This window comes from Sipha flava, unplaced genomic scaffold, assembly GCF_003268045.1.
Source record: "Sipha flava isolate LNK unplaced genomic scaffold, YSA_version1 107_pilon_pilon, whole genome shotgun sequence".
Taxonomy (NCBI): Eukaryota; Metazoa; Arthropoda; class Insecta; order Hemiptera; family Aphididae; genus Sipha; species Sipha flava.
Window position 1 is genome coordinate 1,532,166 of NW_020271724.1, and position 24,275 is coordinate 1,556,440.

General features: G+C 25.9%; 1 protein-coding gene across 3 annotated transcripts in view; it reads right to left on the reverse strand.

Annotated features, from left to right (window-relative positions):
- The window catches only part of LOC112685494 (glutamate receptor ionotropic, NMDA 1-like), a 208,795-nt gene that overhangs the window by 128,450 nt on the left and 56,070 nt on the right, over positions 1-24,275 (reverse strand). For all 3 annotated transcript variants that reach the window (XM_025557424.1, XM_025557419.1, XM_025557414.1), the window contains 2 exons: positions 7,228-7,293; positions 6,825-7,110 (listed from right to left, as the gene is read on the reverse strand). In XM_025557424.1, the coding sequence (XP_025413209.1) occupies positions 6,825-7,110; positions 7,228-7,289 (348 nt within the window). In that variant the 5' untranslated portion in view covers positions 7,290-7,293. The remainder of the gene's footprint in view (positions 1-6,824; positions 7,111-7,227; positions 7,294-24,275) is intronic.

The following is a 24,275-nucleotide window of genomic DNA, read 5'->3' on the forward strand; positions in this document are numbered from 1 at the left end:
TCAAGATAAAAAACAGAACATTTTAAAAAGTTTTATCGTTCAAAAGTTACGTTTGTAAAACGGTTATTTTTCTATAAATATATCTCTGATGGACAATTTAGAACTTTTAATGTATATTTGTATATATAGTTCCATGTGTATACATATTTATGAAACTAAAGTTTGAATACACATTATATTATTCTATATATAGCATAATATAAATCCGTACTTTTATTTAATTTAACCAGCAAGTGTTTATCGATAAATAATTACAGTTGTCTCATTACTATTCTCAGTATTTATTAGTATGATTTAATATCTATACATATTATATAGCCGTGGTCACTAAAAGTCAGTGGTTGGTTTTATTATTATTTTTTACTTTAATCACTTTAATCTCAGTTTATACTTAGTTGTTTACAGAACGTTTCAGCCAGAGATTGAAGCTTTATGACTGTATATGTTTAATTATTATTTCCCATATTACTATATTCCTGGCGCAAATGCGGATTTAGACGGGAATAGTTTCTCGTATCAAGTATTCGGAAAGCTGTGCCTTCAGAGAAAATCGTAACGTGTAAACAATATGTGTGATTATCATAACAATCATGCGAGTAACCTTTCAGAGAAATTGCACGGTGGATTTTAGACGAGACATGTTTCTCGTACCTAACCTTTCAAGAAAATCTTGGCTGCGGAGGAAATTGTATCTTCGATAAAATCGAGATTTCGGACATTAGTGTTAAAATGAATTTCGTACGAGAAGATGTACTTGTTATTGTTGATACTTACCGGCAAGGATTTAGAAGAATTGAGAAAGAAAAAAGAAAAAAAAATGAGAATTCGGGAAAAAATGTGAGTTCAAAGGCGCGATCACTCGGTGCTTCAGAAATCACAAATCGAAGATGAAAATTAGTATGGAAAAATGTTCCGTATGACACAGGACCAATTTAATATATATTTGGTTTGAAGAAGTAACCCTTTGTTTAGCACAAGTCATGAGGAAGCTATCCAATAAATTAAACCGTTGAAGTTTTGGATGCTCCGCACTCCTAACCTCCTCCGCACTGAATCCAGTTCCTGTAGATGCCAGTATCTTTTTCTCTTTTCTTGTAAATATTGGCTTCTAATATTTTTAATTTTTCTTGTCATTTCTTTACTCCTAAATCCATCAACGCCTAATTTTTTTACAAAAGAAGAAAGTTCTGCATTTCTCATGCCTCGGTTTTTATAATTTTGGTTGCTTTTATTCGATAGGCGTTCATAGCTACAATAAATGTCTATAAATTTTATCAAATCAGTGACCAAACTTGATTAATTTTGCCATAATTTTTATTTTATAAGTTAATGACTCGATTTAAAGCAATAACAAAATAACAATACAAGTTTGAAAAAACCACAAAACAAGAATATGTAGGTACGCTATTCGAATGCAATAATCGGTTTGAACAGATACATACTAGTCTCAAATATTCAATTATAAAAACGTAGGAGAGATATGAAAAACCATTTACACTTGTCAATATCTTTAGAAGCATGTATAGTACCAAATAATGTCGACACATGTGAACAAAAAAGCCGAGTTTATCGCTTTTAAAAGTCGTCTTGTATTCTCGAAAACAACGTACGAGTTTTTATCATGTTGTAAGCAATCATGATACGATTTTAAAACTGAAAATATCGTATTTGACAATCGCATGCAAGTTTTTAAATGCGAGAAAATCTTCCCGTCTAAATCCGCCTTAAGCATTGGGCAAGCAGATATTGCTCAGTCGTCGATTAAACAGAAAAAAAAGGTATATAATTTTAAAATTGAATAATAAAATAACAATAATTAATAAAATAAAAATAAAAATTATGTTTTTTGTAAAAATAATTATATATATTCAATATAAAATACTGGACAAGTAATACATTGCTCGGAAATTTGATCCTTTCCGGGAAATTTGAATCTCAAGTAGAATTATTAATAATACTTGTTATTATAACTGAACAATATTTTACTAATAATTAATCATACTTCTATTATAACATTTTTTACTCATTATTTATATTCTTCTATTTTATATCTAATGTTTTACTATATCAGATTGATAAAAGTAATATAGCTTTATCTATATAAGCAGACAACGATATATGAACAATAATTGATAATTGGGATTAACTATTAAAGTTTTCGTGATTTTCAATAAACTTTGTATTTTGTAATTATTTATTTATATTCCAGGTTCAAATTGCCCGGGCAATGTATACGTTGCCTAGTATTCCATATTGCCCGTAACATATATTATATATGTTATACCTTTTGCTTTGTCTACAGAATATGTCTATTTAAAGTTTAAAATGTACATATGGTACTTCCGAGTATTTTTTATTCCTCGTTTTACTTGTCACATAAAACAATTATCTTGATTAAAAGTATCTCAGATTTATCTCAGATGACTATTTTATATAAAAAGATAGCTAAAAAAGTATTTAAAATGATTTTTATCTAGATAATATAAAAAGATAAATATTTTTATTTAAATAAATAATCTATATAATGCACAATATAATATACAAAAAATTGACAGAATATATAAATCAAAAAATATATAATCTCAAATTCAACACGTCCCTACAAATCATTATGTATCCAATATGACTTTATCTGGTCCATCATAAACCAAAATAACAGCCGCCAAACCATTTCCTAATGATTCTGATTAAATATCAAACATTTTGAAGAAATTCAAAACTTAATTGAATAATTTTATATTTCTACTCACCGTCCTTTTAAACAAACTTCCTATAATAATCAGTAACTTCAATAACAAATATTTTATCCATAAACCTGATAAAAATTATCATTATCTATATAAAATTCCTTCATATTGTATTGTCAGGGCCATACGTAAATGTACGCCCTTACGATTACCATTATATGGGGGGATCACATTAAGTATTATAATAACCCTTATTATAATCAATATATATATATATAGGCACCAGTAATACAATTACTAAAGTAATACGCAAAAAAAATCATAGATTAATTTGTAAGACATGTGAAAGGTAATTTTGCGAAAAGGCAAAAATCGTAATGACAACCACTCAGTAATGATGGATAGTCAAGGGTTGAGCACACAATAATAATTAAAACACAAGTTACAAATATGGAATCATATATTACTAGTCATATTCTGAAGTATGGCAATGATGAGAAAACAACGATTGGGGTATATAAGGGGGTTAAGAACAGACCTATAATCATGTATGTTTTAATCCGGTTAAATTGAACACCTTCACGCCAGTATATTTTATGAAATATTTCTTCTCAAATATTTTTGAATTATTCTGGACTTAGAATTATTTAACAAATAAAAATGTTTTAACTTGAAATATTTAAAATAAAATGTATTTGATTTAAAGTTGAGTTTATATTTTGATAATCCTATTCCATTTTACAACTTCTATTCTGTTGAACTGACGGCACAGAACACAAATTGGTGCAGTCGGTAGGTTAGAAGTTGTAAGTTGGAATAGGATTATTAACATATAAACTAAACTTTAAATTAAATACTGTTTATTTTAAATATTAAAAGTTAAAAACATTTTTATTTGTAAAATAATTCAATCAAAAATATTCAAATAAAATTGAACTTATATATTCACGTCACATCAGTGTATTAACATAATAATTATTATCATTTATTAACTTATTAAGTAACTTATTTATTGAATAATATTGCTTTGATAACTATAAATTATGAATGTATAGTATATTATTATAAAATATCACAAGAATCCTGTTGTTGATAGACAAAATAACTTATCTTAAGTACCTTAAATGAAACTCGAAACAGAATTTAAATATTTTGTGATAAGTAAAATATTATGATATTAAATTTTCAAGTGTAATTCATTTTAAATTGTATACCTGAAGCAAGAATATAAAAGATCTAAAAAAGTATCTTGCAAAGTCTGGTTGCAAGAATATTATTTATGAAATAAGTACACGATGGGTGGTTCGTAATAAAACGCCATGACGCCGAAATATTAACCTAACATTAAGTAGAACAATAATAAATTATAATATACAGATATATGAATAACTCAATGTTCAAAATATTCACTATAATATTTTAGTTTTATGCTTCAGTGTATATCATATAAAAATTACTTGAAAAAAAAAAATATGTATAAATGTAGTACAAATACCTTCGCGTAAATATATCAAATAATGTTGTCTGGATAACAAAATCCTTACGATTTCTTAAATTGAATTCCATTTTAAGAATACATAGTTTTTTTTTGATAAATAGCATAGTAAAAACTATTTATTTATTTGTATTTTTTTTTCTTCTGATTTTCAATTTTTTTCAACGAACAATTTTTATTATAAAAATAATATTCTTCAAAAATAGATAAAAATACCATAGTGAGAATAAACATATTTGAATACAAAAATATTCTAACATGGTACATGAAACAATATAATCAAATGTACATTATTGTGAATGTATTCTAAAATTAAATAACCCTATATTGTCTCTATTCAATATCAATAAATTTATAATTTTTGTCATACTATGAAAATAATTAATAAAAAGGTAACAAATCACTATTTTAATATATGCTCATACAATATTCTTGTAAAAAAACACATTTTCACTACAAATTACAAATATATGACAGTATTAAATGCTAAATCTATGTTTAAAAGTTTACAAGTTTAAATAATCTATAGTTATATTGAAGACATAGAATTAATGGTTTTGTATTTTGTAATTTACGATCTGAACTTTAATGATTTTTGTTCACATTTAGTTCTAACAACGAGAGCAATTAAAAATGGGTTTTATAACATTACTGAAGCGTATTACACATTAATGAATGAACAAAAAGACATAATTAAACTGTCGAAATAAAAGGTTCTTTTACTATTTTAATCTCCGAAAAACAGCAATACACATACATATTTATACGCATTTGGAATGTTATTTTAATTCATAGATAAACGAAATACTCAAATATTTACATTGTAGATTCCTAACGGAAGGAGGGTTATGTTATTATGTGTAATTTTTATATAACTAAGTCTAAAACGAAGGCTTCAACAACTTAACTTTTTTTATTAATAGACAAAGTAAAATTAGAATATGTCATGTAGTAAAGATTTTAGAAAATAAATATTCAGCATTTAATATAGTTTAATACGAGATTAGAGTTTTGTAGTAGTACTATATCTACTGCTACTTCAATTAAATAATGTATCAAATATAGATTTAGTCTAATCCCTTAACACAATAGTTTCCAAAATAATCGTTAATCGGCTGCAATTGATATACAAGTAGTAATAATATATTTTATCTATTTTTAAAAAAAAATAAATTACCATTGGTAACACTTGGTAAAAAATAAAATCAATGATTTTAACAAGTTATAACAAACTTTAATATTAAATAAAGCTCTTCTAAGTAACTCTTTAATAACTATAAGAACGGTGGAGCTTAATGTAAATATACTATACACAATATTAGTTTGTTTTTGTGATTTGTCTTTCCAATTCAAATAATAATAAATTTGAATATCTACTTCAACATCCAGTTATTATATAATTTATCACTATACAATCGTAACATAATTTTCCACTATTTACAATTAAAATATAATTTTTGAAATTTGATATTCTTATTTTACCTACTTGGATATTTTTGGTATTCTTTTTTTTTTATAAAAAATTCTAAGAATCGTGCATAAACTTCTTCATATATTTGTTTATTTAAATTATAATTTAAAAATCTTCTAAATTATTGCTTTTAATGCTAATAAAAAAATATGGAAATATTTTTATGAATGAATTTTTAAATAACTAATTTATCTTTATTCTTGAAACTACACGATACACAAATTACCATTTTCTGTAGTTAATTTTTTTAAGTAATCGTATTAGTTTTGAACGAAAAAATTATTTCGAAAAATAAATTTAAATATTATTAGGCATATACACGTATATTTACATAACATTTATAAATAGTTTTATAATTTTTTTTTTCATAAGCTTACTAAATATATGATATGTACATAATACTTAATCATTTTGAAAATTCATTTTAATTCGATTGTACTCTTCAGCATTATATTTAAAAGAAAAACCATTGAGATATATCTAATATCTTATTAATATTATTACTGCATTAACGTCAGTGTAAAATCAAAATTACATTGCGCTTGATACTAGGAAATGCAAATTTCTTAACTTTGTATTATTCAACATGTTTCACATTTTGTTATAAATTATTTAAAACGTATCTATTGTATACCAAGAAAATATAATATAATGAAGAATCATAAACTTGTTAACAATGTTGACTTTGAATTTCAAAAACTTCCGTTCATGATGTTTACAAACATAAATTACTACTTAAATGAGGATGGATAATTTATTCTTGGTAATGATCAAGCAGTATACAATATAAACGAACTAATGGAGTGTCATTTATTACATTTTATAATTATCTATACCTAATCATGAATTACGTAGTTCAGTCATGGCATGTTATAATACAATATTTGTGTTTTTTTGTAAATATTAAGTATTAATTTTGTTAATTAATAAAAAATTAAATTTGAAATTAAAATATCTTTTTTATCACTCGTTACATTTTTAGCCGAGCAAATAACCTAGATTGGTTTCACGATTACATATTAATCGAGTAGAATAGATAATATGCTTTAAATATATACATAAGCTAAACGATTGAACACCAATGCCGAAGAGGTAATTGTTTTGGTAAATTACACAAATATTGTGATCGAGACGCGCGTGAAGAAAACATAAAACACAACGATAAACTCACCTTGTCCACCCTTTGCACCGAAGGAAGCCAAAGAATGGGCACTTTGTAGTTGGTCGCCGTGAGGGCAGGTATCAGGCCCACGGGTTCGGGAATTAAAAGCAGGCACGCGACGATCGTCTTGTTTGCCCATAGATCGAGTACAGCCTCCAGGGCACCCATGCTGAACCGGTTGGCCGGTAACTCAGCGTAGAGCACTCGCACTGACGGCGGCATTGCTCTGTCCATTGTCCTGGACAGTAACGATCCCTGATCATGGCCGTGAATCACCGAAACGTACACAGGATTGCTGCACACGAAACAAACGGTTATCACAATTTTTTTTTCTAATATTTTGCAGGGTAAGTGAAAAATTAAACATAGTAAAAATAAAATATAAACTAATTTTTCGACATACAACACATACCTGAATGATAAAACAAGTGGAGATACTGCCAGTACTGTCAGAGTTGCAAACGTCAATTTCATTTTCCTGTCAACACAAACAAATTCACACTATATTGTCTATGAGCTTGTTTATGTTATTTGTTACTATTACTATTATCATTATTGGTATTATGATTACCAAAGATTATTTTATATTCCATATAGAAAATATGCTGATGAATTATTAAAAAAATTAAAAGTTTTTATTAATTTTTTGTTCAGAATCGCTATAGAATAATACAAATTACTTCAATATACCACAAAACCAACTACCTATTACCTTTTAATTTATTCTTGTATGATTATTTTTAATACAAATAATGATTTTATTATTTACAGTTTTAATAGTAAAAAAAAAAAACAAATAATTTTTATTTTTTGGTAATTAAATATCTACCTAACTGGGTGTTTAAAGTTATAAATTATCACATCAAGTTAATTGAGAAAAAAAAACAAAAAGCAGCTAATGATTTAACTAATTTCGGTTCGACTAAACATTTATTATAATATGTATTAATGAAATATATTAAAGTAAAATATGGCTGTGTTCTATGAATTCAGTATTATACACAGGTAACTTAAAATGTGTTATAATTAAAAAAATTATCAGTGAGAAAATAATTAGAATATTATTTTTTAATTTAATAAATTTAAAAATTTGATATATTCTATTTGAACGTAATGAGAAATTAATAAGATTAGTAATGTACTCAGAACGTGTATTCTTCTCGACACGTGTCTTTTTTAATCGATTGCTTTATCAGCTCCCGGATAGAAATTTACGTACATCGAAATAAAATTCGTAATGCGCTTATTATTTACAATATATTTACACTCTCGATAAAACTACAACGACAGAACATGTACAGTTTATCACTTAGAATAAACACTCTAAACTTATTTAATTTAAATTAGTCAAATCTTAACACCAACTCTTCAAATAATAAAATCAAGGAATTACCCAAACAACACACTAAAAATAAATTAATGTTATTCTGTAGTAACAGCTCTAAACCTTTTAAATTAAGAACAATGAAAACAAATACAAATAAAAACACAATCATATTCGCAAAGATTTTGTCTCGTTCTAGTAACATCCCCGAGGTAACGAACTAACAGTGTAAGCAACCCTGTCTGATCAACATATTGTAGCATGATATAAAATTAACATTTTAGATTCCATTATACACATTGCGTCCCATAAGTTTTGAGACTAAGGTTACTAATGTTATAAAAAAAATGAAAAAATTGTTTTAAGCAATTTCTTATTCAAAATAGTCATCATTACATTCTATATACCTTCTTGCACAATAGCTCATTTTTTCTATGGCCCGTGAAAAGTTAGCTTTAGGAATGTTCTTGAATTTTTGGGTCACTGCCTCTTGAATCGTTTTAATGGTGACAAAATGGTACCCTTTGACCTCCATCTTCAACTTTGGGAACAGAAAATAGTCCGGAGGACTCAAATCTGGTGAATATGGGGGGTGGAACTATTTTTTTGGCTAAAAATTGAGTGATAATCGCCGCGGTGTGTGCTGGAGCGTTATCGTGCAGCAAGAAAAAAGACCGATCTTTCCACAAAACGGGCCTAACGCGTGCAATTCTTTTACAGAAGCGATCTAAAACATATTTGTGGAATTCGGCATCAACAGTACTTTCCGGGGGCACAAATTCTTTGTATATAATTCCTTGAGAATCAAAAAAAACAATCAACATGGTCTTGATTTTGAATTTTCGAAACTGAATTTTTTTTGGTCGTGGCGAATTTTCCCCAACCCACTGTGCACTTTGCCATTTGGTTTCCAGGTCATAGGAAAAACACTAGCTCTCGTCACCCGTAATAATATTTTTTAAAAAATTTTGAGTGTTGGTGACCATTTGAAGCAAATCTTTCACGTGATAAACACGTCTTTTTCGTTTTTCCATGGTTAGCGCATGAGGAACAAAGCGCGCGCAAAGTTTTCTTTTCCCTAAATCTTCTGTAATAATTCGTTGAATTATTGTTTTTGGAATACCAGTTAACTCTTCCACTAACCTACAACCAGCGTTTCGATGTTCATTCAAAACAGCTGAGACGCGAGCAATGTTTTCGTCAGTTTTCGTTGTGCTTGGTCTTCCACATCCCTGCTTGTCATCAAATGACTCCCTGCCGGATAAGAACTGACTATGCCACCGAAATACAATAGCACGAGACATAAATAACTCACCATGAGCTTTTATCATCATTTGGAACGTTTCTGAAGCACTTTTTTCTAACTTAACACAACGTTTTATTGCAATTCGTTGTTCAAGATTGTTTTCCATATTGGAATTAGAATCGCGATCACAAACATACATTCACGAAAGATACGATTATACTGCCAACAATTATTAGGAATGTGTAGTTCATGAGCTAGTCGACTCAGTGAGTCGACTTTTAAAAATGAACTGGACGAGTCGAATCAGTTTTACAAGAATTGGCGACTCAGTGACTCACTGACTCAGTTAAACTTATAATTCACAACTGTACTACGGTAGATACACGACTCTCGACTCTCAACTCTCAACTCCTTTGATAACGGCTTGCGAATCTAAACGGAAAATGTAATACCAACTTAAACAATGGTTCCCCTCGTATTTGATTATGAAAATTTCCATTGTTTTTTAAAACATGATTTCTGATTTTCTGAGAAAAATTCGTAACGTTGTACGCTTATAGTCATAATTAATTTCATATGCGATAAGCTAGTCACGAATATGGACTGTGAACTTGTGAGTTGAATCAAGAGTCGAGACTAGAAGAGTTGACTAGAGTAATGGTAATCTGATTCAAACAAAGAGTTGAAGAGTTGGGAGTCGACTCTTTGATTCAACTCATTACATTGAACTGAGTTGGAAGATTCAATTCAGCAGAATGAGTTGGAATTCTCATTCCTAAAAATTATCATATACACGTGAACCTTTGTATCACAGAATAAAACAGAATGGACACTGATAACAAATTACATGGGTAGCATAGAACAATAATGAAATCAGTCAGCCATTTTATTTGAAGTACAGTAAGAAGTTAGTAACATTTTATTCCATCATGAAACGGTAGTAATATTCTTTATAAGCTACTGCGCATTTTCAAATGTTACTAATAGTAGTATTATTTTTCAAGGTATTAGTTGCAATAGGAGTTTGAGAATTGGGGGGCTTATGAGACTTATACTATGGTATGACCATAGGTCAACCCCCAACCTCCCATCATTACCAAAAATATATAAATTGTGTTTTTGTAAATGTATTACAATTGTATTTGTAAATTTACTACAACAATGATTTGCATTTTATAGTATTATATCGATATAAACGTTTTTAATATACTTAAAAAATTTATATAAATACCTGTATAATACTATTTAATCATCGATGAATCTATTTTATACATTTTTTTTTTTTTAAACACTTCCCATTCTGAAATCCTGCACATGGGCCTGTATTATGGTAGACATACTATCTAAAAAATAATCCACAAGTAAAAACTTCTTGGTACCCAGTAAGTCACCATGTTTCACACTGTTTGGTAGATCACATATTGAACAATTACCATAATTGAAATTAAATTTAATAACGAATATCAGTTATCACTGATTACAATTTGATAACAAAAGTACCTCAATTAAAATGGCCACTGATTTCGTTGCCGCCGTGTTATGTCCACCCCCCTGTTTGTACGAATAATTATGAGTGTTATCATAATAACTTCCCAGAATTTCACATTTATCTAGATACTAGAATTACTTTTAGAATGGTTGTCTCAAAACTTATGGGACGCACTGTGTAATCACTATTTACTTTTGTTTTAATTTAATAGCTATTTGATTGATTCCGATCAAACTGAACTCATTCGATATAATTGGGAGTTGTATTCAGTTTTGTATTGGACCTCTATAAAGTAAGCATGTATATTATATAAAATGACAAAGAGACTACATAGTCTTATGATAAATGCTCACATTTTCACCACCACTTTTAGAAATTTCATAGTTGAAAACTATGAATAAAATATATAATTTCTTGTATACATATATACACCGGAAAAACAGTTCGTGAGTACTATAGTGCTTTAACGTGAAACATCTATGATCTATTAGTGGTAATGATGAATCAACATTTGTTACTTTTTTATCAAATCAATCAAAAACAAATAAAAATTAAATAAATATATATATATATATATATAGATACACATCCAATTTGTGTAACACGGAAATGCAATTCTTGTTAGTTTGAAATACAATTGAACTAAAACTGTAATAAACCCGTCAACGTGGGATGTCCCTAGAGTATATGCAGCTTGTCTATCTGTGATTGATGTAATGCTGAACATCACACATATCTCTATGAAAAAAATTTGTATTTTAGTTACACACATTTTGATTATTTTACCACAAAAAATAGAATTTGTCATAGAAATTTAAATAATTCATAGCTTTCATAATTTTTCGGTATACAGAAACCTTAGCCTTAAATTATTTAAAAAATATTACATACATGACTTTAATAGAAAAATAATTATTTTGTTGATTATAATACTTTTTATTTTTGTATTAATATATAATAACTATAGTAATATTTCAAGCTAACACAAAATCAAAATAAATTACATAAATTATAGAACGAATTCAATATAAAGTACTTTTTTTTTTTTAAACATCAATCACTATTTCATTCTAATTTTGATTTACAACAATAATTATGCACTTGAGTTATTGCTAGTTTAAACAAATTTTATTTTAAAATAAATTGTATACACAACAGCTGTAATTAACTATGTAAACGGTTCATTATAATATACAGTTGAAAAAACAATAAATACTTGGTAAATAAATAACAGAGTAATTTGTTTTATATCTGCATACATTTTTTTACAATACTTTACACGTTAACGAAAATTTTTTAAACAACTTTAATCAATATTCAACTAAAATTCACTATCATATATATTTTTTAAAACTGATCAAAAAATTAAAAATTAAAAATTGTGTTTTATTGTAATATTTGACTATAAAAAATATATATTAAATTGTCCTTTTACTTGTAATTTATAAATTTTTTTTAATTTTTTGATAATTACAGTGAATTTACCAAAAAAAGTATGTAAAAATTAATCGTATATCTGCATCTAATTTTTAATAAATCAAAATATTTTTACGAAAATTTCAAAACAGATATTTCTTCAAATGTATTATAACACAAAAACAAAAATAACAGAAAAATCAATAACTGTAATTTGTTTTGGTTGGAATTTAAAAATCGACAAAGTTTTGTGAAAAAACTATAAAATTTTAAAAATAAAAATGTATTTCAATATTTCACCTCATTAGCATAAATAAACTCATGGTTCAAAATATTTTACGTAATCAAGTTGAAATAATGATAAAATATTTTATATGTATATTTGTACAATGAAACCAATGAAAAAAAAAAAATTGGTTTCTGAAATAATTTAAAACATATTACGAGTTTTTATTTTGCATGAAAGTACACAACTTCATTACTGATAATAAAGAATAGCAATAATAAAAATAATAATTATATTTTATCGTAATTTTTTTATAGACATTGAATTAATGTAGAAATAATTTACCATTTCTCATTCAATAATAACAATGATAAAAATAAGCTGAAATGACATGTTCTCTAACACGAAAATGAGCGATGGTCGTTAGGGCAAATATTATTTACACCGTTTGGGCCAGCGAAATTATTTTTACCCTCATGAGATAAGGACCTGGTGACGGTTATCGGACAGTTTGACGTTGTCGATGTTACTAATAATTAGACTTAGGGACTTGTAGCTCTAAAAATATCCAAATATGCACCAAAAAATGGCCAATATACTCTAAAATATACATCTAAAAATAACCATATATGCGCTAAAATATGCCCAAAAAAAATTAAGTATAACAAATATGTAGTAAAATTAAATAGTTATTTTATTAGAATTTATATCATAATGAATACTGAACAAGTTATCAAAATTATTTAATAAAATAATATCTATTATCTGTTATGGCCTATAGGACCTCTATAAACGGTCGATACAGGTTTATAGTATTATTTATTCCAATACAAAAATTATAAATGGTAGTTTGTAAACAGCATATATATTTTTTCGATCATTCAAATATGTATATCTAGTTATAACTTATAAAGTTATACCATATATGTATCTATAGGTTTTAATTTTAATATTGAAAAAAATGGTCAAAATATGTAAAATAAGCATAATAATTTTAAAATAAGCACATTTCTGCAAAATCTATCAAATATGCAAAAATATGCATACTCAAATTTTAGATCTGATATCATGGCACCGAAAAATGAATTTATTTCGCATTCAGCTATTTTTAACCATAATTAAGAAAAGTATTCAATTGCTAGAAATTCCTAAGCTTACCAATAATAATTAAAAACTAAATTATTGAAAACAAGATTACAGATATACAATACAAATTTTACATCCTACGTAACTAGGGTTGGGAATTCAATTCTCTAAAAATTGCAGAAATGCTGTGAAAATCATAAAAAAATGCACGATAAAATGTATTTACTTATAATCTAAAACGACGTTGTAAAAATCATATTATCAAACATATTTAATTGTACTTATTTAACATAATAATATATACGAGTAGATACCTATTCGTTTAATATTTACATTTTGTTTAATTTTATTTTAATTTTATTTATTTCATAACTTGTTTTTATTATCGTTATTGGACTCTCGTAATTAGAACAATTTCTTTCGACTTTTTAATTTTTTTATACTTTTGATAAAATATGTACACGGGCCAATATGATCGTATTTGTTAGTTTATTAATTTAAGTAGATTACATACTAAACGTGCAAGTTTTGAACGATCAGTCACCAAAACACGTGATTAAATACTCTAATATTTAAGAATTTGTAGATAATTTCTGAAGAATGCTCTAAAAACTTGAAAAATGCCAAAAAAATTCATTTTAAGTTAAATTTGTTAAAAAAAATTAAAAAAAATGCAAAATAAAAATTACATTAAATTAATCAGTATCCCCTGAAACATATTTTCGCTTACGGACCTATGTGTTGGAATACCAGAAAAAAAATGCATTTGCCTTAAAATCCCAGCCCTAATCATAATACTTTAAAACACTGCCTGGTTCGTCACTGGTGTAAAATTCATTAATTACGGCAGTATTTCAATCCACACTTGAACACAATTTATATTTGTGTATTTTTTTTATTAATTATTTTATGGTTTATATCCTGTATTAATCAACCGACTACCCAAAAAATGATTTTCCTACTTAAGATGAGTTGGTGCGAAAAACTAAAATACTTAAGATCCACCAGATGAAACAAATTTAATATCTATAAAAAATATACATACGTATTCGTTTAAATGATATGTTTAGTAGAATATACACTCGCCCAAACTGACCATATTTTGAGTCAATTCGCCCAAACGGTCTACGCCCATAAAAATTATCGAAAAAAGTTTTGACAATGTAGGAACTTTTTTTTTTCGCATAGCTGATATTTTATCGAAGTAAAGTCGCTTGAAACATATTAAGCGTTTATTTTTTGAATGTTTAAATGATAATAATTTCTTGAGCAAACCTAATGACAAATGTTTCCTTCATTATAAATCATAAATAATGGAAAAGTTTTTTGAATCACCCATTCATTTTTAGTCTATTAAAATAATTTTGAAACTTATAACAATATCTTTCAAGATAAATTTTTAATACACCTATTTGTCAATACACTTAAAATGTTAAAACCTTAACTTCACTATAACTAAACAGTTTTCAACATGCAAATATTATCAGAGTTATAATAAATTTATTCCATACTATAGGACTAATTAATTATATTTAAAACTTAAAAAGTATCGGTTATGATGATAAATGTATAAATAATAAGGCGCTTGAACAAACAGTGAATGGATTTCAAATAGTTTTAAATTGCAAATGAAACGGCAAAATTAAAATTAGAAGAAGAATTTCAAAATCTAAAAAAATAAAAAAACAGCAATTATAAATACATTTGAACGATGCACGAACTTAATTTTGTTTAAGTTTAGGTTGATTTGTCAAATAATGTATAGGAGGTATTCAAATTTTTCAAAATGAGATAGATAAATTATAAATTATTGACGTAAAAATCTTATATTTGCCATTTAAATATAATTGACGTTTTACGAGTAGATAAGTTGAATCAGAGAAAATATTTTTGGCGGTACCTGTAAACTTGGTTATATGTGCAAACATACTCGTTGTCATATAAAAACCATTACGTATTTCTGTTTATTATGAATAACATATTTAATGAAACAATATATTGAAATAATTTATTTTTAGTTAAAAAAAAAAATAAAATAGTACTTAAGTGGTCCTGTACTCATTCCATCATTGCAAACGTTTAATACATTTTAAATTAGACTAAAGTATATTATTTTTATAATAATTTGGAAATTTTAAATTTATTTATTTTTTATTAATTTGTTATATAAATATTTGTGATTTAAATTGATTCAAGCATACTATAAATATTTTATTAAAAATTATAAATATATTAAACTCGTTTATTTTCATTAGGTTTAAGCATATTACACCGTCAACACTTAATAAATTAGTTTTCAAGTAAATAGTCCATAGTTAAAAAGTATTTTTTTTATAAACTGTTCACCCACAAAAGTGAGCTATCTAAATAATAGTACCTTATTTCACGTGCAAAGTATGTAATAGCTTAGCTTATTTTATTTTCAAATTTATCATACTATACATAAAATATTTATTACTATAAATTTATTCGCAGTCGGGAAATATATGTATACACCTATAATATATATATAGTATATACAAAATCATATTTCGATGTTATCTTAAGAATAAATTATTAGCAAAAAAATCCTACTATAAATCGTATTTTTTATGAATAATTTAATATTATAGCCTATAATAATTTATAGGCACATATTATTTTATCTATAAATTCAGATGTTATAGGTATTTACGTTTTACTGCGTTATTGGTTCATGCACAAAAACTCTTCATAAACTAGAGACGGGGATTAACCTTACAAAAAAGTAGCGTTATATTGTCATAAATAAGTTGTACAAAAATATGAGTACGCACACACACATATATATATATATGACGATAGGTACCGACATTTTAAAATAAAAATTCTCAATTTGCAGTTGTTTATACTGGCAGAGTGATCCGATATAATTTTGAAGTGCTTTATGCATTATTCTACCCTTAAAAAACTACTCAATTGATACGAACCTCTTACATATAACTGTATCGATTGTTATTGTACACTTATAAATAATATCCACGGGTAGATATAAAATTATTTGCGATTCGTACACCTTTTCGCGATCGTTTTCAAGCTATAATTTTTATTTTTTTTTAACATACCATATAGATAGTATTCTACGTCTCGGCCTGTCAAATCGAAAACAACTGCTATTATACGACGGATCCATTTCCAACACATGAAAACCTTGCAGTAAAGAGATCTGATATCAATATAGTATATTATATATATTTTCAATATACATTAGTAATCGAGGACGACATGCTCACACGTACGCGAGAAGAAATGTGTTTATAATTTACGATTTTTATCTTGTTGCTTTCATCTTACTCCGTTATTTTTACGATACTTGAATCACGACCGAAATCCTAACTACAATATCATTACACATAAGGTATATGATCAGATGGGGAAGTAAAAAACGATGTATTAAATTTGTATTGTCCGGATCACATACGTACCAACTGCTATTTCGTGTTTACACGCAGGCACAGTAAGTACGAGCTTACAACTGTTCATTTTGAGGGGTGGCAAATCTTAAAAGGATTCTTTTTAAAACAAGAACTTTGACTAATGAGTTGCTTATAATATTTATATTTTAAAGTAAATGTGTGAACGTGTGAGTCTCATAAAAATAAATCTATTCTTATTTGTAATAATGGTGATATTACTAGCACTAGGCGGCTGACTATTTCTCCGAGAAATTGACTGTAAACGAAACAAATCAAAGACTAGGGATTTTTATCGCTGAATTTTAAATTTAATCTTCGATACAGAGCACCTATGATTTAATAAATATATCAATAATTTAGGGTAGCAATTTTTCACAGGCCTGAGAGTGATAAACATGACGTTACGATGTGAACTCGCCTTTGACTAACTATCCGACTACCAATAACGCGTCTACACGTATTACCATTACGGGAAAATTTATCATCGATTGTAATTCGACTGTACTTAGAATTTTGAAGTGCACGTAGACTAGCGGCGTAGACTAGTGTCGCAACTACACATTATGGGGCTGGTATGCAAATCTGAATTTGGGGCCTAAATATTTTTTCAAAAAAGTATTTGCCTACTACAAATAAAATATGTTAACCGGTGTTTATATTATGGAGGGCAATCTAGTGGATCTTTAATTTTAAATGACCTACATTAACGTAGACCTGCATTATTTTCTGCTAGTTCTGTTCAAAGAATTAATATTACCATAGGATTATAAAAACTTTAATAATATATTAGTATTTATAATCAATGGTATTGCATTTGATCATTGGCAACTAGTTAAAAATTGGGTATGTTATTTGATTATAAATATTTAATAATATGATAAGTCTGTTTTTTACATTTATCAATTTACTTCAGTTAATATGTCTATAATAATACATCATGTGGGGTCTATAACGGTTTGAGGGCCGATGTGCAATACACACCTTGTACACTCGGTAGTTGCGGCACTGCCCACCACCATAACCACCACTGCTACTAGCAGCACGAGATTACACGCAAGAGCATTGCGCCGACTTAAAACGGTTTAATCATAACAAAGCTTGGGGTCTTATAGGGGTTGAAATTTTGGATGGAGTAGTAGAATGTAGATACCATAACATCACATAACAATAAATACATGTTTTATAATATCAACAGTATTTTGTATTTAAAATTTGGGTTTTATATAATTAATATTCCATTCTTAACCAAATATTGTGTTCGATTCGTACCCAAACGTTTTCCTGCTATAGTACGTACCAGAAAGATGGTATATGTTGAGTACTTCAATAATCTTACGATTATTACTATAGTATGAGTAAAATATCAAATTGTATTAGAAAAATAAATAAAAATTATTTACAATTGTACCGTAGCTGAATATTGTTTTATTCAAATAAATAACTTTCAGTGATTTTTTTCGTACAAAACAACTTATTTTATTAAAAAAAAAAAAAGAAAAAAAAATAATATTTTTTATTTAGTCAAAAAATAAATCTTATTCCTATTTTTATAGAGAAAATAGTAAAAATTTATTATTTTAAATACCTTTCCAGAACAATTTTCGAAATTCTAAGAAATGTGTGTACCTAAAGGTATTTTATGATACCATTAGAACATTTATAGTTTTATATCCCTAAAAAGTATTTACAAAGAATATCAAATTGCATTTGTTGTGTTGAATTAATTATTAAAAACGAATAAATTATAATCATTAATAAATTAAACAAAACAAATCAGGATATATTTTCAATTCCATTTATTAATGACTATAATTGCAACTATACTGGTGCATACATTTTTCGGGTGAAATAATTTTTCATTAGAAGTTACTCGAGCAATCGATATAACTTTCGTTGTTCATTATTAGCAAACTATATCAATGATTATTTATATTTGAATGTTTTATTATTATTCAAGTGAAACTTGTGAAACTTTTATTAGGCATCTGCATGAAATTACTAACTGTCATATCCAGACATCAAACTGTTCACCGTTAAAAAATAAAGTTCAAAGACTTTTTCTTGCGCATCCACTTATGGATTGAATATGACGGATGAAATATAATAAGCAGTGATTATTGACTTCATTGAAATATACTTGTTTTTATTCAATTTCTTTCAATCTCTTTTTTTTTTCATTAAATAATTTATATATTCCCAATATAATTTTAAATATGTATTTCCGTTAGGTATCAAGTTTATTTACATTTTTTACAATCTTTAAATTGTTTATCATTTTCGTTTTGCAGTAGAATATTTTGTTCCTTCGTTATTTTATACTGATTCGTATTTTTTTCCTTAAATGAATTTAGTCTTTTATGACCTTAAATATTCATTACATTTTTTATATTTATCTTTATATTATCTATATTGTAACAAATTATTATTGTAATGTTAGTAAATTGTCAATTAAAATTGTTGTTGGTATACATAAAAATATGTATTATACATATTATGTATATTATGATGGGATGGAATAAAAATGTTTTCACCAAATGAAATAAAGCAAATCGTGAGTTTTAAATATATTCATTTTAATAACTATAATATAATTAACGCTACCAAATAATATAAAATATAATAATAGACTAATAGTAATATATACGTAGATAGTCAATACTCGTATAACTGTAACTGATTAAATTTATAGATTTTTTTTATAATTTTTTTTAAGCTATCTTTAAGAAAAGTTAAAGAATAGTCTAGCGAATCATATTATAAAATCAAAAGACTCATATTTTTATTATTAATTTAAAACAAAATCTTAAAATTTCCCTTTATGTATGTACCAATCAATTTAAAATTTGAGTAACATATAAAGAAAAGAATTCTATAATGCTTAATTATATCGATACTACAATTATTTCAAACCTCTTATTATAGGAACTTAAAGCTATTTATTGAACATAGTGTAGAAATCGTAGAATATTTAACGTTCAAATTCTACTAATTATGCATTGGATCGAGAGCTTTGTAACTTAAATTATTCATGGAGTTTCAAAATTACGTTTCTTATTTAATATACGGTAAAGAATTATAAAATATTAAGTTCTTTGGACTTAGAAGAAATACGCATTATATACATTTCAATAATTGTATAATAAGTTATTGATTTTATCAATTACCTTAATTACATAAACGCTTAACTTTGAATATAAAATCATGTATTTATATACCTGAAGAATTGATTATATTAATTAATTATAATTATATTATATTAATACTGATATTAAGTAGTTTGAGTAAGTTTATTACGATGGCTTTATCACATAAGCGCCAAAGGTACAAAAAATTATCTATCATTTGCGCCAAAATATGTAGTAAATAAGCACCAATCTAATATTGTGTACCTATTAACACCTAATATAAGCGCCAAAATTCATTTTTTACGAGGCTGGGCAAGTTAACGATTTTTTTTAACTCGTTAAGTTAAAAATTAACTTTGATAAAAAAGTAACTTAACTTAGTTTAATGCTGAAATTTTCTAATTTGCAAAAATAAAAAATTGCACATATAATATTAGTATTTTTATGCTCAAGAAAATTACTGAGGAAATTTAAAATGATACATAAAAAGATTAACTAGCTAATTAATAACTATTAATAACTAATTAATTAATAAAGAAATAATAAACTTTCACAGAAATATAATAAGCTAATAAAGTAATAAACTAATAACAATATATTATAAATTCTAACGAGATGTGAATAGACCACATGCTAGTTGAATAATGAAATTAAATTGGAAATTATATCACAGTTGTTTTGTGATTAATTCCCCATCAACACTCGCTCTCATGGTATTTACTATTTTCACAGAATATTCTTTTAATTTTTATGGGTTTATCGAGTTTATACTATAAAAATATTAAAAAAATATAATAGTAAAATATAGCCCATATAATGACTATTAAAGTTATTTTCCGTATTATTTTCGTCTACGGAAAATTCATATTAAAATAGTAAATTATAAATATACTAAAAACCTCATTTAATAATTTGCATTATTTTTTGCACTAAAATTAATTTAATTTAAATACTTTTAAATAAAATTAACTTAAAGTTAACACGTTAATCTTAAAAAAAAGTAACTTATTAAGTTAAAAGTTAATTTGTAAAAAAAGTAACCAGTTTATTAACTTCATTAAAATTAACTTGACGTTTTAACTTAATTTTAACTTTTAACTCGTTAATGCCTAGCCATGAGTTTTTATGTAAGTAGTTATTTAAAAATTTCGATTTTATAAAAAAATATCAATAATAAATTATGATATAATATATATTATACAAGCAAATAAATATGAATTTAACTAATTGGTTGATTTTTTAATACCACTTTTTTCACATTTCTGTACTTTTATACATTTGCACTACATTATTACACACTTTGCGTACCTAGGATTTTGGGCGCTATTGTACGATACGACTTCTTTTTTGGTTATCTGATTTTGGCGCTTATGTCTTCCACCGATCACGATTGCTTCATCAACGATAGCAATGACGGATAATAGAGAGTGACGGTTAATCGAGTTTCTACTGTACTTCAATAAATACATTAAACGTTTAAAGATAATTTAATTGAAAGAAAAAATATTTATAAAATTCTACTGAACATATATTATCATCCTATCAGAGACCTTTATTTTTTAAACCAATTTGTCACAATGTCAAAGGGTAAACATGTATTATGAATAAAACATTATTATTCCATCAGTAAAATTACCTAGTATTCCAGTACACTATTTATAAATTGTACATTAAGCATTCGTTTCCAACGAAACAAATTACTATAAATCAAATTTGATGGAAAATATTTAAAATTAATATAACTTACCATAAATCATAATTCAATCATATTAAAAAGATTCTTATTTAACTTTTTTCTATATTATATTAATTTGAAAAAATTATAATTTATACTGAATTACTGAAATTCATTATTCTTTGTACCTTGAAAGTTAAATAAAATATGTTATTGCCTTAATATCTACAAAACTATGAAATATTTATATTTATAAGATAAAAGTTAGTACATATGTGAATATAAGATAACGTTACACAACACTTAATTTAAGATTTTTAAATATAATTCATTTTTTGTGAAAGCTAGAATACAGTTTTTAAGTATAAAATATTTTATTTTATATGTATGATGATTACAAACCGGATTTATATGCGCTTAAAACCTTAGAAATAAGATGTTTCTATGCTCTATAATTTCATCAAAATATTCTTTTATGAAAAAATTTTTTCATAAAGATTTTTTTAAATACTGAAAAAACAAATAATAGTAGTGGTTTATAAAATGTAGGAGATTTTTGGCATTTTAATTTACCAAGACATACACTACAACTTGATACTTAATATACTAGTAGTTAATAGTAGTAGTACACTTAAGACTTAAAAATAATTAAAATGATTTATGAATTTGTAAAGATTATTTGATATCTGTATTCTGTAACCCGTGATATCATTATATCACAGATAGAGACGTTAGCGTAGTCTACGCACACGCGCAGAAGCATAGGACAATGAAGTGTATGGTACACGATAAGTGCTACCCGCGTAGAACGCGGGAGCTATTACCATGGTTCGTCTATAAAAATAAGATAAGAGAATATATAGAGAATAATAATTTTTAATTGACTTTCTTATCAATATTCTTTCGTCAAGATAAATAATATATTATAATAAAAAAAATTTGGGATTTTTTTATAAACCATCAGATTTTTTATAAAATATTCAAATTAAACCCCAATATACCAATATATTCCTAAAACATATTTTTTTACAAAATATTTTTTTTTATGCTCTAAAAACTTTTGTATATCAGTTCATAGGTAAATGAATCGTCCAGAAAATTTATCCAAATGGAGTTGCATACTTTCGGTAAAAATATATAAAAACTTAAGTATCCGGTCTATAATGATGATTAACTATATGATACTTTTAATTCACGTCGAACGATATTATCCAAGATCATTTTACCATTGTTTAGTAAAGTAATAAAAAATACAATAAACTAAAATATGATTGATAGTTTGGGAAATTAAGAGTACATTCAATGATGAATGAAAACCATATCTGAATTACTGTTTAGTTTCAATATTCTTGTATACAGAACATTTTATGTTATTTAAGATTTGAAGAAAAAACTTTTTGCTTATTCAACGAATGAGTTAATAGTTTTTTTTGAAAACTAAAAACTAAAGAAAAATGTCTCTGAAAAGTTCAACTCTCATATTTTACAAAAAGAAAAAAAAGAAAAATAAATAAAGGTTGTATAAATAATATTTTAGAAAAAAAATGCATTTAAATATTTCACGATGAACTGAGGTGAGTTGAAGGAAATAGGAATAATATTTAGAAAAAAATGGAAATATGATACTAATAGTCATAGGAATTAAAATATTAAAGCGACTATTCAAGAGTATTTTCGCTTATATTAAAATATAAAGTTTAAGAAGTTAGTATTATAGAATTTATCATATAATTCATAATTTGATGAAAAACATTTAATATGTATTTTGTTAATAACTAGGGCCCGAATTTAAATGCACTAAAACCCATACAAATATGCTCTAAAAAATACCCGAAAATGTCTTTAAAAAATGCATTTTACCATAAAAATGAACTTAAAAATGAAAAAAAGACATTTTATTTTTTATTTTGGGTATTATTTAACACACTATTTAATACATTAAAATCACATTCACACGTAATACGAGCAACGTCTGGGAGGTAATACGAACTATAGCTGATTATTTGTTATTTGACCGAATACTGGTGACGTTCCTTAGTCAATAATAAATTAAGATAAGATAAAAACTGAATCGAAAAATAAAAATTGACAATGTGTTTGGAAAATCGCGATAAACCTACTTAAATATCAAGAAAATAATTTTTCTTTTGATTTTATTTTGATTAGGCTAAATTTGTTTATTATATCGAACAAATATGCATTAAAAACCAAAAAAATGACTCAATAATACTAAAAATGCTGTAAAACTGAAAAAACGTCGAAATATGCAAAGAAATGCAAAATAAAATTTGTATTTTTGAAACACCCTCGATACATGAAACGAATTATATTCTTAGAAAACATTGTATATGATAAACCAAAAAATATGCACTTTGCATTGAAATCTGGGCCCTATTAATAACTATTATGTAATATTATGCCCCTTGTATTGTACTAGAA